Consider the following 15,725-nt stretch of genomic DNA (forward strand, 5'->3'; position numbering starts at 1 on the left):
AACAACCCTGTGAGGTAGGTAAGGCTGAGAAGCAGTGAGTGGTCCAAGGTCACCCAGTGAGTTTCATATGGCTGAGTTGGAATTTGAACCCTGGTCTTCCAGGTTCTCATGCAACTCTCTAACCACTACGCAACTTTGCCTCCCTATGGAAAGCTGACTCCACAATAAACCTATTGATTCTTTTTTCTACTGTCACTCAAGTTCAATGATCAGCAGACTGAGGAGTTAAGCAGTTGTTACTTATTTATGCAAACGGTCCAAACCAGAATCAGCAGCATGGATTGCAAGGTGAGGGCAAAGTCTGTGCCTTTCGTGCGTTCTTTGTATTTTCCTGCTTTGTGTGTGTTTATAGAAGAAGAAAGAAGGTGGTGCTTTTCAAGAGGAGAGATACTTTGTATGTGCTTAAAGACACTCTGCCTTTACATTTTTATGCTTTTATGATATTTATTTATTGACCTTTTATTGTGGCAGTACCTACACTTCGGAACTCCCTGCCTATTAAACACCAGAGAATAGCATTTACTGTATTCTTTTTGTCGGCTGCTGAAAAACATTGTTAAGGCAAGCCTACCCAGATATGTAGCGTGTTGACATGTGTTTTAATCTGGTTTTTAGCTTACCCCTGATTTTAATCATTACTTTAAGGTTTTAAATAGCTGCTTTTAAAGTGTTTTTGCCCTGTTAATTTTGTTTTATTATTGCAATCCCATCATTCCCCAGGTGGTGGTACCACCCAATTCTGCTGCAATGCTTTCCTCAGACACCCATCCTGTTATATTAAAATTGCAAGTGGCTTGGGGCAGAGACATCTTTTCAGCCTCTTGCTTATATTTTCCTTTGTGAAGCCTCATTTTTTGTTCAAGAACCCTGTTATAGTAAAGCTTCAGTATTAGGAAGCCGTTCAGACCTCATTCACAAGTGCACTTTGACAGTTATACCACTCAGAGAACAATTAAAAGCAGGACTAGTGGGGTCTTTCTGAAGACGGGGGATAGCCATAATCTTTCCCCCCCCTCTTGAACTGAAATTTTGTTAGGAATGGGTGTGAAGGCCTACATTTTCCTCAGAACACCTTATACCACAGCAGGCTGCCAAACCTCTCCCCTCACATTCACTTGTGAATACAAAAGTGTTTTAAACACTCGTTTTAAGTTGCAGTGCACTGCCACCCACAGCATTTCCCACCCCTCTGCTTCAAACCATAAGGACTAGAAACTTGATTTTCCAGTTTGTTATCAAACTCTCAGGTGTCAAATTCTCAGGTGTGGATGCTTTCCAAAATTCTCCTCAGGATTTACCCCTGGACAAAATGGCTGCCAGCAGCTACCCTCAGTGAAAACTGTACAGGAGCTAACCCGAGTTTATTTTATTCATTAAACCATGAATGTGGTTTTGTGTGTGAGAGAGATTGTACCCCATACGCAAATCTTCTGATAGGGCCCTCAAACTCCTAGCATGCTGAGTGCTGGGAGTTAGGAGTCCGGCACATCAAGAGGGTGTGATAAGGAGGATCCAGCTGCCCTTCCTTGTGAGAGAACTTGTTCATTAGAATCACAGAATTGTAGAGTTGGAAGAGGACCTTTGGGTCATCTAGTCCAACCCCCTGCAATGCAGGAAGAGGTGTAACGAAGGAGAAAGGGAAGGGGAGAAAAACCACGCAACAAAGTTTTCTCAGTGAAATCCAATACACCACTGTGTTTATTAACTCGGGATTAAACGTGATAAGCACAACCCGCAGCAAAGGGATAGTTTCCTTCCCCCACACTCAAAAGCTTAATCCTTCTGCTTCTTCAGGAGCTCCTTCAATTGCTCGATCTGGGTGGTCACGCTGCTCTTGGCCGTCCCGCCAGGGGAGGTGTACTGCTCCACGCTGCTCTGCTGGTTGAACACCTGGGAGATGTCGCCTCCCAGCATGGGGCTGGAAGAAAAGAAAATGCAGCCGGAGGTCAGTTGGTGGGTATTCAACAATATATATATATATATATATATATATACACACACACATATATATATATACACACACACATACACAGTTCTCTGGATATTTAAATATAATGTTGGTCACTCTTTCAAGTGACCAAGAGACAGTCATGCAGGGCAGAGCTGTGTCAGAGGTGAGGGAATCTCAGACCAGGAGGCCAAATGTACACCTAACAGGTTTCTCTGTCCAGTTCTCTCGGCCTTCCCCAGGCCACACGTTTCTGAACAAAAGCCATACTCCTTCAAAGCCCCCAGAATTTTTTTTTTTGACTGGCTGGAAGAATCCTTGAACTGGGATGGCTCTCTTTGGCCACCTAACATTCTGCCTTAGAGAGACTCTTGGAAGGAATGGTTTTAACGCAGTATAAGATGTCGACGCCTTGGGTCTGCAGCCGTGAGGGCTAGAAACAGCAGAGGTTGGATGCCCTTATGTCATGTATGATGCAGTTGAGGTTCCTGCATTTCACAGGGTTGGACTAGATGGCCGCTGGGGTCCCTTCCAAATCCACAAAACTTGGTTTTCACGTTTTGCAAAAGGGCGACACTTACGTGATGCTCTTCAGGTCCTCTGCGGATAGATGGTTAAGAGTCACTCCTTTGGTCTCAGCTAAGTGGACCGCTTTCCCGACGGCAGTGTGGGCTTGTCTGAACGGCATCTGCAATCACAAAAGCACACAGTCAGGAGCTTTCCCTTGCGTAGACCTAGCTGATCCCTGCAATCTTCAGACTGAATCTACGAAGAGTAGGAGGTTGCTGTGGCAGCTTCCACCCTAGAATAACCTTAAGAGCACAAGTAGTCTCTACTGGATCAGGTCAATGGTCCATTTGGTCTGAGGGGGTATCGCACAGACAAGGAGCACCCAAACACCTGTTGGGGGGGCATCTCTTGGGAAACCAGCCCATCTTGCATCAAAAAGTTGTGCTATCTGAAACTCAGGGTGGGTGTTCCCTGCTGAATTATGTAGTGGAATGTAATGGAAACAGATGCCCACATTTACTGTGCAAGCAGAAATTTGCAGCGGTTTCTCCAGGAGACCACAGTTTTTGGTGGCCCTGCATGGTGGTCCCTACCCAGGCCCAGATCCGCTGGGGAAGTCGCTGGATCACAGCTCTCAAGTACAAATGCAAGTGGAATCTACCACTTTGGATCGGGAGTAACCAACATGGTGCACTGCCCCCTCCAGATGTTTTGGGGCTCCCATCATTCCTTGCTGTTGGGGACACCATTGGGGTGGCTACCCCTGCTTCAGACACTCACCCCCTTGCGAACCAGGAGGTTGGCAAGATCCGTAGCCAGCATATCAGGGCTGAGGGCTTTCTCCATGGTTTCCTTGTTGATCTGGAAGAGAATATTTATTTCTTTTGTTGTTTTAAAATTTTATACACCACTTGACTGTGAAAAGCAGCAACCTCAGAGCGGTTTACAAAGAGAACAAAACAATCAAGTTATCAGTCAAAGCAGCTCTTTAAAACATTCCAAAGATACAACTGGGAATAAGAAAACAACCCCCAAAAACAGATTAAAGCATACATCCATGTTCTACGTAGGTCTCTGCTTACAAATCCCCTATTATCACATTGAACTTGTTGGTTGCTTAAAAACACACTACGCAAAATGCATTTATAACAAAAACGCATGAAATTCATTAAAAAGAAATAAAGAAAAGAAACCCAATAGCAGCAGAAACCTTTGGCAAGAGTAGTGAATGCTCCACTGCAAGACATCAGGTATAATGGATAGCCAATTTAAAATAATCAAATCCACTTTAATTGTGCAACCTGGGATTTGGTGGTATACCAAATTTTAAAAATTGTAACAGTCTGGAACCAGCCTTAGAAAGAGAGGGGGAGAGAATGGGAACGCTTATGTGCTTCCTCAGCAAGTAAGGGCAAACCTTCCTAAAAAATAATAATTCTTACCTGGAGAGTAGAGATCACACCAGTGGTGACCTGAAGCACGGCACTCAGGGTGTCAATCACATCGATCACGGCCTCCTTATCTTCCTGTTTGCAGGGGGGAAAACAGACAAATGCTTTTATCTTTTTACATGAGAAATGTTCTGCTGGACCAGACGAGAAGGCCCACCTGGTCCTGCAAAACATCACATACCTTCCAATATTTCTTCAATGAAAATAGGGATATCCTAAGGAAAAGCGGGACATTCTGGGATCAAATCAGAAACCAAGACGCCTTCTCTAAATCAGGCATGTCCCTGGAAAATAGGAACACTTGGAGGGTCTGACATGAGTCAGTTTTCCCCGGGAAGCTCATGAGCAAGGCCTTGTAGGTGATGGCCGTCCCCTGCAATTTGTCCACATCGACCCAGAGAACAGACTCAAGCCTTCTCTCACTTCGAGCGCTGCACACATCTTGTGGCAAGAAGTTCCGCAGATCCTCTGTGCTTCTTACTCTTGATCCAAGCTCCAGCTGCAACCCACCTGCAGAAGGGACGGCCACCTTGGCTGTGCCAGAAGGCAGCAATCTGTAACTGGGACCTAGGTAAAGCCATTAACGCCCCCATCCTTTTACCTGCAGGTCTTTGTTGTAGGCACTGGGGAGTCCTTTCAGTACCACGAGAAGTCCAATAGTCTGCAAAGAACAAGGAAGGAATGAGATGGGAGAGGGCATTTCATAACACTGAAAATGTATGTGTCACAAATACATTCAGGTACGGACAAATCCACTGGATTTTTCTTTTAAAGGAAAGATCTCAAGGGTCACCTGTATTTTATTCCTTTATCAACATACCCCCAATGGTCATCTAGTCCAACCCCCTGCAATGGTCATCTCGTCCAATTGTCCAACTCACTGCAATGCAGGAATCACAACTAAAATTTTCGAGGCTTTGTCACTGACTGAACCTGAACCAAGCCTGGGCACTCACCCTTCCGATCACACGGCCAGTCTTGCTACGGATCAGTTCGAGGCTGTCCGGATTCTTCTTCTGAGGCATCAGGCTGCTCCCGGTGCTTTGAAAATAAAACAGAGTATGTCACACTTAGAGAAAAGCAAGATCTGGTCCAACCTCTCAGGCCGCAGCAGTACTTTTCAGCCTCTCTGTGGGTGGGAGAAAAGCAACCTCTCTATACTGTATTGCTCTGCTTGAAATTGCAGAGGATTCTGGAACAGGTCCCATTAGGGGCAGTGTTAGGCACAGGGCTATGAGCCACAGATCTCAGAGTGTTTGAGTAAAATAAAAATGAATTTGGGGGAAACTGAACTGGAGCTGGGTTGAGCTGAGCTACTACCAGGCGTTTTCATTTGGGAAGGGGAACAAATTAAAAGTTTGCATTACCTTGAGATGATTGGTGATAATATAAGGGTAACTGAAATTATTTGGAGCAAGATCCATGTGGAAATTGAATTGAATGGAAGGGAAACCACTGCGGAGTGCAAATCAATGGAAGAATTTATCCAAGACAATTTGGGTGGGGGGTTAAGTTTTCTTTTCACTCCTGCGACTTTAAGTTCTATGTTTGCTTATATTAGCATATGCAAATTTGTGCCCTAGTCCCAAATCTTTTAAGTATGTCAATACCTCTGTGCCTTACAGTTCACAGTCAGACCACAAGCTGCAGTTCATTAATTGTGCCATGTGGGCTAGAAGCATGACCCCAGGAATATCAGTGTAGTGGAGGAGGAAGCTGTCATCTTTGCAAGGGGGTGTCTTTTAATCCCCTATCAGCCATCTCATTCAGAAACTCCTGATAAGTGAGAGCAAGGAAAACAGAGATCCCCGAATGCCTAGCTTAAAAGCCATTGGACGTAGAATGATAGATTTACAAGGGACCCCTGCATTGCTATTATTCTCTGAAAAGGTGGCCCTTCCACCTCTGTTTGGGCAAGGCTGCCGGAGGAATCCCCAGAACAGGGTTAAGAATTTCCACAGCGTTACCAGAATGCATCGGAGAGAGTGATGAATCCGAACTCCTTTGTGGCAAAGAGAATCAGGTCTTCGGCTAATTTGCTCAGGTGGATCATGAGCAGAGAAGAAGTGGAAAGGAACTCCACTGGAGGGAAAAAATGAGGGGAAAAGAAATCTCATTGGTTGCCCTCAAACAGGGAACAAGAATAGAGTCCATCAGGCTGCCCTGTTTTAACTAGCTCACTCTTATTGCAAAGCCTTCAAGGTTCTAGTCCTCTGCAAACCTGCCCCCTGCAACCGATTCCAAATATTCGGAACTCTGTCCTGACACAAAAACAGCACACTTACCCGCAAAGTCACGGTCGCTCACAGCATCAATGCTGTTGATGCTGATGGAGGCCATCTCAAGTTCTAGAATGAAAAAAGACAGACAAAAAGAGACACGTCAAGGAAATTTGAGCAAAAGAGTAACAAAGTCAGATTGATTCACTTTGCACGCAGATGTTGTCGCAAGCGAAGAGTAGATTAATGGAGTGAGAGAAAGAGAAAGAGAGAAAGTAAATGTATTGTTGTGTGAGAGGGGGAAAAGAGAAAACACCTCAGACCAATTCAGCCTAAAATCTAGACTCATTTTATTTTTGGCAGTCTGTAAATGAACTCCCTCACCTTCTGGAAGAATGGTTTTGCTCTGTTTCATTTGGAAGGGAAAATGCACCACTCACCTTTACGGATAAGTTCACGGTCCAGGCCAAGTGGGTTGCCAGCCAGAGCACCGCTGCAATAATAATAATAAAATAAAATAAATGGAGAGAAGAGGTAGAAAGAATCCCTCCTCCCCAAACAGGAACCTCTTCTAACCTCCCGTTCAGAGGAAGGGCAGCAAGGGCTGAAGCCGACTAGCAGGGGAGGCCCCCATTGCCCAGCCAAGATCTTTTGCAACCCTGCAGGGAGGTTGTACATGGGGTGGGAGGCATGGAATTGAGAAAACACTTCTCTCCTTTCCCTATGCATACTAACAATTTGCTGTCAGCAGTTACAGGATATATTGGTCCATTACATTACAATTATTCTTAAAGGAGACAGGTGTACACACAACATCCTCAAGATTCACAGGTGATGATGAGCTACTGGTCTTAGCTGGCCCAGGTGTAACTAACACCAGAAGGAGATTCAGTTTTTACCTTCCCAAAGGCAGGACGTCAATCCTCTTCTTCACCTCCGAGAGACGCTCAGAATCCCTGGTCAAAGCCACGGCATGGCTGTTGGAAGTCAAGAGGAAGAGACTTGGAAGTCAAGAGGAAGAGGAAGAGGAGGAAGCAAACCCACATCTCTGAAAAGAGGCGCCCACCCGCCTACCCGCCAGGGCCAAGGAATTTTACTTCTTGGATCTGGAGCCTCCTGGATCATAGAAAGCAGATTTTGGTGACCTAGCACTCTACACATGCTCAGAGACTACCTCTCCTCCCCAGGTTGAAAGCTGCTGCAGGATGGATTGGGGCAACTTACTAGAAGGAACTCCAGAAGGTGGGGAAGGCATCCTTTACCTTAATAAGAGATGGCTCCATCTGATTGGCTGAGCCCTCTGCAGGTGGGTGTAACCAGGAAGGATCACTTCAATTTCACTGCAAGGAAACATAGGAGACCACCAAGTTACAAAATCACATTTCACTGACTTTGGACCAAGTTTGTTGCCTACTGCACAAAGATTTGCAGTGTTGTCTCCACCCGTTCTTGGCCTCTGGCCTTGCCCTTTTCTGACACATGGCTGCCCAAGAATGTAGTCCTCACACTGGGGAAAAGGAAAAGATTCCCTCCTCCAGCTTAGGGCTTCAGAAAGCCAATACCAGCCATTAAAGATGTCCCCAGAAATGAACTGGCAGCCAGTGACTAGTCCAAGAAGAGGGGACAGTGTGGTTTAGTGGTTAGAGTGTTGGACTAGGGCAGACCAGGGTTCGAATCCACCACTCGGCTCACTGGGCAACCTTGGGCCAGGCACTGCCTCTCTCAGCCTAGCCTACCTCGCAGGGCTGTTATCGGGAATTAAATGGGGAAGCACCATGCACACCACTTTGAGTTCCTTGGAGGAAAAGGATGGGATATAAATGCAATAAAATATACATAAGTAAAATGTGGCGGAGGGGCAGGGAGAAAATAAAGAGAAGCTTACGCAGAAGCACGCTCCACCAGGGTGCGGATGAGCTGCTGCAGGTGGCCGGAAAGCACTGTGATAGAGCTCTTCATCAACAACCTCAGGTCGGTCACCACCTGGAAGAAAAGCCGCAAAGCATCTCACTGCTCAGGCCTCACGGAAGAAAGACCAACAATTCCACCTGGAGACGCTGATCTGGCCCCTTTCACAGAGGATGCTGAAGAAGGTCATTTGGGATCAGTTTAGCCGGTCAAGGATACCGTTCCAAAGGCATGCGCCACATGTCATAGTGGCTGGGCAGTTGCTAAGATTGGGGGGTTCACACTGAAAAAGAGCCCTGCCCTGTGGCCCCTGGCTTGCTCACTTGGCTCTTTTCCTGATGGGCATGCCAACCACAACAGTGGCAAGGAAGAAGAGCAGTGAAGGGTGTTTTGTCCAAGCCCTTCTACCCAAGAAACCTGCAGAAGGTCCCAATGGCATCCAAGACAACCGTTTCGGAATTCATATAGCATTTGATTGCTTGGAGTGGACATCCTTTGCCCTGGCCTCAAAGAGGTGCATTATTGGAGCACAGCTGTTACTTCTGAGAAACACATTGTTCTCTCCTCCTGGGATGAAGGGTGTGGAGGATAGGAGTGAAGGCCTCTTAGTTTCAGGTTCCCAGCCCTACCCGGAGACACCATTGGAGAACAAACCCAGGACCTTGTGTGCAAAGCAGATGCTCTGTCACTGAGCTATGGCTCTCGCTGCTGCTGCTACAGCAGCAGCAGAGTGCAGGGCTAGATCCCATGGGCTTGACTTAGAGGAGAGTAGAATTTGGTTCCATAGGAAGATGCCTTCTATGGAACCCATTGGTCCAACTAGCTCAATGCCGGCTCCACCCACTTGCAGCAGCTCTCCAGTTTGCAAATGAACAATCTGGGAGCAAAGCGTTGCTCTCCCACTAAGCTATGACCTTACCTGTCTTGCACACATATGTTCACACACTTTAATAATAATGCAACGATGAATTCATTAAAACACATTTCTATTTCCTACAGCTTGGAAACATTTCTTCCCCCGTTCAGTGACATTCTGGGCAAACATTTTCCTGCACCTCGGTGGCCAATTGGGTAAGACCACATCCCTGGTCTGCCCCTGTTTCCACCCCCCAACTCCTTTGCCTCTGCTGTGGGTTAAAAATTGCTCATTTAATAATGTATCACTATTACTAATTTTTAAAAAGCAGGTATTGAGTCGTGGAAACCTGTCTGCAAAAGCAGATTTTTCTGCTGAGGGTCTCCTGATAAGAACCTGGGTGCCTTGGTCCTATACACACTTACCTGGGAGTAAGCCCTATTGAACTGAGTGGGAATTACTTCCAAGTAACCATGTATGGAATTGCTCAGCTGGAGGCCAATTAGCTCCCTACAAGGCCTGAAGGGCCAGTATCTGGCTGTGGGGAATGCAGGAATCAAGATACAAGATATATTTGGCACAGTTCAGGTACCGCTTCATTGCTGAGTGAACTGGAGGCAGCCATCCAGTGTGAGAATAAGCAGGACTTGAACCCATGGCCTTCAGAGATGCTGACAAGCTCCTTAACCACCAGGCCACATTGCCTCTCAACTGCAACAGCTCTGGGCTAGAGGAGGAAAAGAGGGCTTTGGAGGAATCAGCTATGGAAAGGGGCCACCTTGAAAGAGCAAACAGACTCCGAATTTTACACAAGCAACTGGTCCCCAAGACCAAGAACATATTTTTAATAATAATAAAGAAGAGACAGAAAGCTCAGTAGCTATGAATGAATAGCTCGTTGTACTCGGTTCAGAGTGTTGGGTACCAGAGCTGTTGGGCTAGGGAGAAAAACAAAGGCAGCTGAGTTGGAGATACGGTGGTAACTCAAAGCACATTTGAGTTATACTGTGTGCTGTTCTGGTCGCCTCATCTCAAAAAAGATATTGGAAAAGGTTCAGAAAAGGGCAACCCTAATGATCAAGGGGATGCAGTGACTCCAGAGCGCCACCCGCTCCCTCTGATGCTTGACTAAATGGGCCATTGACCCGATTCTCTTATTTATGTTGTTATGACCTCAGCAAGGAGGAAAAGCCCTTCCCAAAAACACCATCCCCATCCCAGTGGAGTTTGCAGAAGAGGAGCCGGAAAGCTGATCTCATGCAAATAGATTCAGAGCACAATGGTGCAACTCCCGAGTTCAGAAATGTGGGATTACTGGCTGTTTATCCTCTGTATCAGAAAATCCCTAAACCTTGCACAATCTGACTTCGGCTGGACACAGGAAGGGGCAAAGGGCAATGGCTTAAATCAGGGTGTCTACAAGAATCCCTCCTCATTTCCCCACCATCTTGTGAGATTTTTTGGAAGTGTGACTTATCTGGAAAGCTTCAAGGACTAGAAACTCGACATTATATTTTAAAATAGAATAGCTTTTTCAGAACGCCCCCTTCCGCAATACCATCTGCTACTACATTTACATAGGAAACAGGGCAGAGAGATAGAGAAACAGGTAGGATAGCTAAAACTGCTAATAAGCCATCCACTCTTGTTTTCCTACTTGATCGTTTCTGCTTCTTCCGGTGTGAAGCTTCCCAGCCACATCACCAATCAGCTCCTGGAAAAAAGGAGTCATTGTCAGTCCAATGCTTTGGAGGAAGTAGATCTTGAAAACAGTTATTCATTGGCTACGTTTGCATGTAATGCTAAGCCATGGTTTGTCTGAAGCAATGGTTTGCCAAATGAACCATGGTTGTCTCCCCAACAAATAAACAAACCATGGTTTATTACTTTAAAGCTGGGGTCCTTGATATGGTGTTTGCAGGCGTCATGGTCTCCTCAGACAGCCCCCTTGGCACCCACTTAGGCCCCATGTCCATCCCTTTTTTATTTTCATAATTTGAGGTGATTTATTTATTTTTGCTTGGGGATGATTCTGAGAGGTTTGCCTGTTTGGGGAGGTAGGGCTCTGGGGATCTAAAGCTTGGTTTGTTTTCGACCTGCTTGTGCTTTCGGCCTCTATAATCCTGCTGTCCTATAGTTATCCAACTGTGTTTGTAGCCCAAAAGGGTCATTAGGACACTGGAAATTAGGGTATGGATCTCTTTTGGTGGACAAACAGGAGGTAAGGGGAAGCTTGCTTCTTCCTGAAATGGACATAACCAAAAATCCCTTAGAGTCTACAGTGCCCAGAAGACAAAAGCCACAGAACATAGATTGAACAGGTGCACCAAACCTTGAGCCTGCGTTCAATGGTGGTGTGGATGTCCTCATCAGTTTTGGTGATCACCAAAGTGCCCTTGGAAATCTCCTCAGAAATCTACAAAGACAGCAGAAAAAGGGGCTGGTTAGTAATTAACAAGGCGGTCTTTGCTGCTTGTGTTTGTGGCAGGATGAGTTAGAGAGCCATTCATGCATTTAACAGCTGAGCCCAATAAGCTGTGTTTAGGAGCCCTGCTTCTTTCCAGGAGAAAGTCAAAAAGAGCCAGCATGCACTTATGGGTGTCAGCATAGTGGGAAGTGGATGACATCACCCACCACAGAAATATTTTTGGTTCTGGGGTGCTCTTATAAAAGGAACTGTTCTATATGTCTACATTGGATAAGGAGAAGTTGATTCTTCCTTCTAACAAGGAATCCCAGACTGATGTGATGGGGGGACACAAATTGCATGCTCTTGAAGTAGAGATTTACTAACCTGTTATTGGCAAGGAAAGAGGGGAAGCAAACCCACCCAGGCCCCAGTTCTTAAATTCTAATGTTCCCTACTCAAAACGAAACAGTCCCTGCCTCCCAAAGCACCCTTTCTGAATCTTGTAAGCTTGCTTTGAAGTTCCCGGATCAATACCTTCTCAAGGCCACTGATGATCTTCTCCACTTCGGCTTTGGATAAGATCCCAGCTTTCTCCAGAGCCTTGGCATAAGCTATACTTGAGCGGACGTCAACCTCCGCCAAGCGATGGTCTACCTCTATCGAAGAGTTGAGCTTCTCCATGATGGGATCAAGACTCCCCGTCAGCCTTCCTCCGTAAAGTTTATCACCCTGGGGAAAGAAGGAAGATGCCTTGCGCAGGTTAGCAAGAATGAGAAATTAAGAAGGAATGTAGGAAATAACTCTAGCTAAGTACTGTTCACATGGACCGGATCTCTAGGGTTTCAGACAGGGAGCATCTCCTAGCCCTATCTGGAAATGCAACTGGGGATTCAGCCTTCCTTGGGGGGGGGGGTTAGCAGAGCTTGGATGGCAAATCTATCATGTATGATTGTCAAGATTCCTGCGTTGCAGCGGGTTGGACTAGATGACCCTCAGGGTCCCTTCCAATTCTACAGTTCTATGATTCTAAGCTGCCTTGTACATCGTTGCACTGTTGGTCCATCTAGCGCTGACTGGTAGTGGCTCTCTGGGGTTTCAGGCAGGGCACGTTCCCAGCCCTACCAGGGTTGAACCTGAGACACCCCCCCAAGCGGCAGAGCTCCCCTCAAATGTTGAAGTCTGATTCTGAAATCATAGGACCCACAGGTCTACCTCTGGAGCTCACCGCCTCTCCCTCCCCCCCAGCCAACGTTTTGGTGAAACCAGCACATATAGCTTATTATTGATCTTCAGCAGAACACTCAGTGGATCACAATCTGCTTCTGTCAGCACAGGATTCCATTGCTGCAACTGCTCCCGTTGCCTCAAAACAAATAGGAGGGCAACATGTGACTACTCTGCCTCTTCAGGAGCCAAAGGTCAGCCGGCCAGGAAATATCATTTCAGGGTCAAGCCACACTGAAGCCTGCATTCAGCACTTAAAAAAATAAAAATGCTTCTTTTTCCCCAGGCAATGCCAGTAATGGAGGTTAGCATTGAGAAGCATCACTAGCAAATACTCTTTTTTTGCAAGAGACAACGAGTCTTGTTAGGGGAGGATTTGCTTTCAAAAGGAAAGGTCTCTGAACACAGGACTGAGTCAGACCTGCCGGTCCATCCCAGCCCTACTGCATGCAAGGAAGATGCTCTGCCACAGTGCCACAGCCTTTGCCCTGAAAATAAAGTTAAGATTCTAGTCCTCATGGTTTTGAATCAAAGAACCCAGGAAGCTGCCTTACGCTGAGATGCACCGCAGGTCCATCTAACTCAGAATTGTGTGCACTGACTGGCAGTGGCACTCCAGAGGTTTTGGCAGGGAGTGTCTCCCAGCCCTACCTAGAGATGTTATCTGGGAGTGAACCCGGGAGGTTCTGCACACCAAGCTGATGCTCTGCCACTGAGCTGCTTGCCCTCTGCCCTATGGAGGTTTTCAAACAGAGGATGGGCTGCCATCTTTCAGGGATTATCTAGCTGTGGTTCCTGTGCTGCAGGGGGTTGGACTAGATGACCATTGGGGGCCCTTCCAACTCTACAGTTCTAGGAATCAGTATAGATCCTTCTAATACAGCATGTGCAAATCAGACTGTGGCTCCACCTTGCCCAAGAGTGTCTGACTTGACCAGAAAATGGCCCTCAGCCATGTCAGTTCCTTTGAAACGGACGTGCCAGGGAGGGCGTCAGACTCCCCAGGAGCCTTCTGTATGCAGTGCAGGTGCACCACCACAAAGCCTGGCCCCTTCCAATCTCTCCCCAACACTTGGCCTCCCAGCATTGCAAACCCCTCACATTCCCACCCTAAATTCATTCGCCTCTTGAACATAAGAACCGCCTGCTGGATCAGGCCAGCGGCCCATCTAGTCCAGCATCCAGTTCTCACAGTGGCCCCACCCAGATGCCTGTGGAAAACCCCTAAGCAGGGATTTGAGCACAAGAGCATCTCTTCCTTCCTGTGGTTTCCAGCAACTGGTTTTCAGAAGCATCGCTGCCTCCAGCTTTGAAGGCAGAGCGCATCCATGATGGTTCCTAGCCACTGATAACCTTCACCTCCGTGAATTTGTCCTATCCTCCTTTAAAGCCATCTAGGTTTGTGGCCATCCCTGCCTCTTGTGGGAGGGAGTTCCATAGTTTAACTATATGCCCTGTAAAGAAGAACTTCCTTCTATGTGTCCTGAATTCTGCCAACATTTAGCTGATGGCACACTATAAATAAGAAGGTTCTAAGATTCAATCCTACAACGGGTCAAAAAAAAAAATGAAACTTAGATACTCAGCAATAGCTGTTGTCTGAAAACTCAGGCACCAGATGTCAAGAATCTAAATGCTATAAATAAAACCATAAGAATAGCCCTCTTGGGGCTGTTTAGGTCAGTACTCTGCCTCCAACAGAGGGTAGTTCAATGAACTCGCATATATGCATGGTTTAACAGCCAGGCCCATGTTCACTAACAGCAGTGAGAGAGGTACACTGCCTCTAACCATGGAGGGTATACGAGTCTCATCTAACCACGCTAACAACCCCAATAAAAGGTTTGCAGCAATGGAACACACCATGTATTTTATTTATTCACATCCTACTCTCCAGCCCTGGAAAAAATGCTCATCAAGTGGTTTACAAATCTTAGTAATAAAACAACTCCTGATCTCCGGCTTAAATTGTAAAGCACATAACACAAAAGGAAAAGGGATTCGGAGGGAGGAGGAAAAAAGCAAACCCAGAAACTGGTTCTTAGCATGTAAGACCCTTCACCAGCTCTTTGGTGACAGTGAATTCCACCATCCCAAAAAATCCTTATCCCATGCTGCAACCATGCCCTCTCCAGCATGCAAGCTACTGTCGGTGCCATCAAAACGGAAAATGAATCACAGAAATAACTACAAACCCTAATTTTGCTCAAACTGATTCCTGATGTGAAGCCTCCGCGATGACAAATCTTATTGTGAAAAAGGACAGAGATGGAAGGTGGGGTTTTTTGGGGGGTGCGGGGTGGGGAGGGGAGGTGAACTTCCAAAAACTCCCAGCTCACCTCGGATGCCATGTCTGGCGATGTATTCTCCTCCTCCAATTTGGCTTAGAAAGAAAGCAAGCTTTGCAAAATCTGGAAGAGAGCCAGAGATTGGGGGTGGTTTGACACTTGCATAAGAAGCCTGCCCTCTACCATCCCAGACAGACAGACAGACAGACAGACAGACAGAGACAGAGAGACAGAGAGGCGGTGCATCATTTCCCCTCTCTGCAAAGCTACTGGAGAGACCGCCAGGGAGCGCCCCGCAGCTGCTTCCCACGATGGGCTCACCTGCTGCGCCTCTGAAGCACCAGCCAGCCGATCTGTGCTGTTCCAAGCTGCCCAGGGCTCCCCTTTTCAAGCGGCAGCCTCCAGCAAGCCACGCCCCCTGGGCGGGGCTTGCGGTCAGATCGGATAGTTGGCCCCACCCACCGACCCTCTGGCTTTACCCCAACGCTTCTGGAAGGGCTGCTCTCAAATCTGTATTCCTAATAGCTCGAAGTGATTAAACTCATCAAGAGATATCAAACTCGCTCTTGTTGCAGAGTTTCGTTTTTTTTACCGACTCTGTCTCCAAATCTTAGCAAGTTATGTGTGTGGCGGGGAGAGGGAAGTATTATATGTATAGCTAGATTATGATGATACCTATCTATCTATCTATCTATCTATCTATCTATCTATCTATCTATCTATCTATCTATCTATCTATCTATCTATCTATCTATCTATCTATCTATCTATCATCTATCTATATCTATCTATCTATCTATCTATCTATCTATCTATCTATCTATCTATCTATCTATCTATCTATCTATCATCTATTGCATTTATCTCCCACCTTTTTCTCGAAGAAACCCAGGAGGACTTAGAAAAGTCAG

General features: G+C 46.5%; 1 protein-coding gene and 1 long non-coding RNA gene across 2 annotated transcripts in view; both read right to left on the bottom strand.

Moving 5' to 3' along the window:
* The window catches only part of LOC309358035, a 143,182-nt gene that overhangs the window by 16,054 nt on the left and 111,403 nt on the right, over positions 1-15,725 (bottom strand). The gene's annotated exons all lie outside the window — the stretch shown is intronic.
* On the bottom strand, positions 1,667-15,246 carry ASL (argininosuccinate lyase). Its single transcript, XM_081890537.1, has 17 exons — positions 15,136-15,246; positions 14,866-14,937; positions 11,837-12,031; positions 11,225-11,308; positions 10,550-10,606; positions 8,014-8,111; positions 7,391-7,468; positions 7,028-7,105; positions 6,569-6,621; positions 6,195-6,257; positions 5,877-5,991; positions 4,866-4,950; positions 4,511-4,570; positions 3,901-3,984; positions 3,239-3,319; positions 2,530-2,636; positions 1,667-1,918 (listed from the first exon to the last, which is right to left on the bottom strand). Exons 2-17 carry the CDS (start codon positions 14,875-14,877, stop codon positions 1,774-1,776), a joined length of 1,395 nt encoding a protein of 464 aa, XP_081746663.1. The 5' UTR covers positions 14,878-14,937; positions 15,136-15,246; the 3' UTR covers positions 1,667-1,773.

This window comes from Podarcis melisellensis (assembly GCF_964234715.1).
Source record: "Podarcis melisellensis genome assembly, chromosome: 15".
NCBI classification, from domain to species: domain Eukaryota; kingdom Metazoa; phylum Chordata; class Lepidosauria; order Squamata; family Lacertidae; genus Podarcis; species Podarcis melisellensis.

What these genes read in the sequence shown, in the direction of transcription:
- ASL (XM_081890537.1), bottom strand. An exon ending in GAGCGACCGTGACTTTGCGG is followed by an intron (nt 5,992 to 6,194) that starts GTAAGTGTGCTG and finishes TTTTCCCTCCAG; the next exon opens with TGGAGTTCCTTTCCACTTCT. An exon ending in CTGGCCGTGTGATCGGAAGG is followed by an intron (nt 4,571 to 4,865) that starts GTGAGTGCCCAG and finishes TGTTCTTTGCAG; the next exon opens with ACTATTGGACTTCTCGTGGT.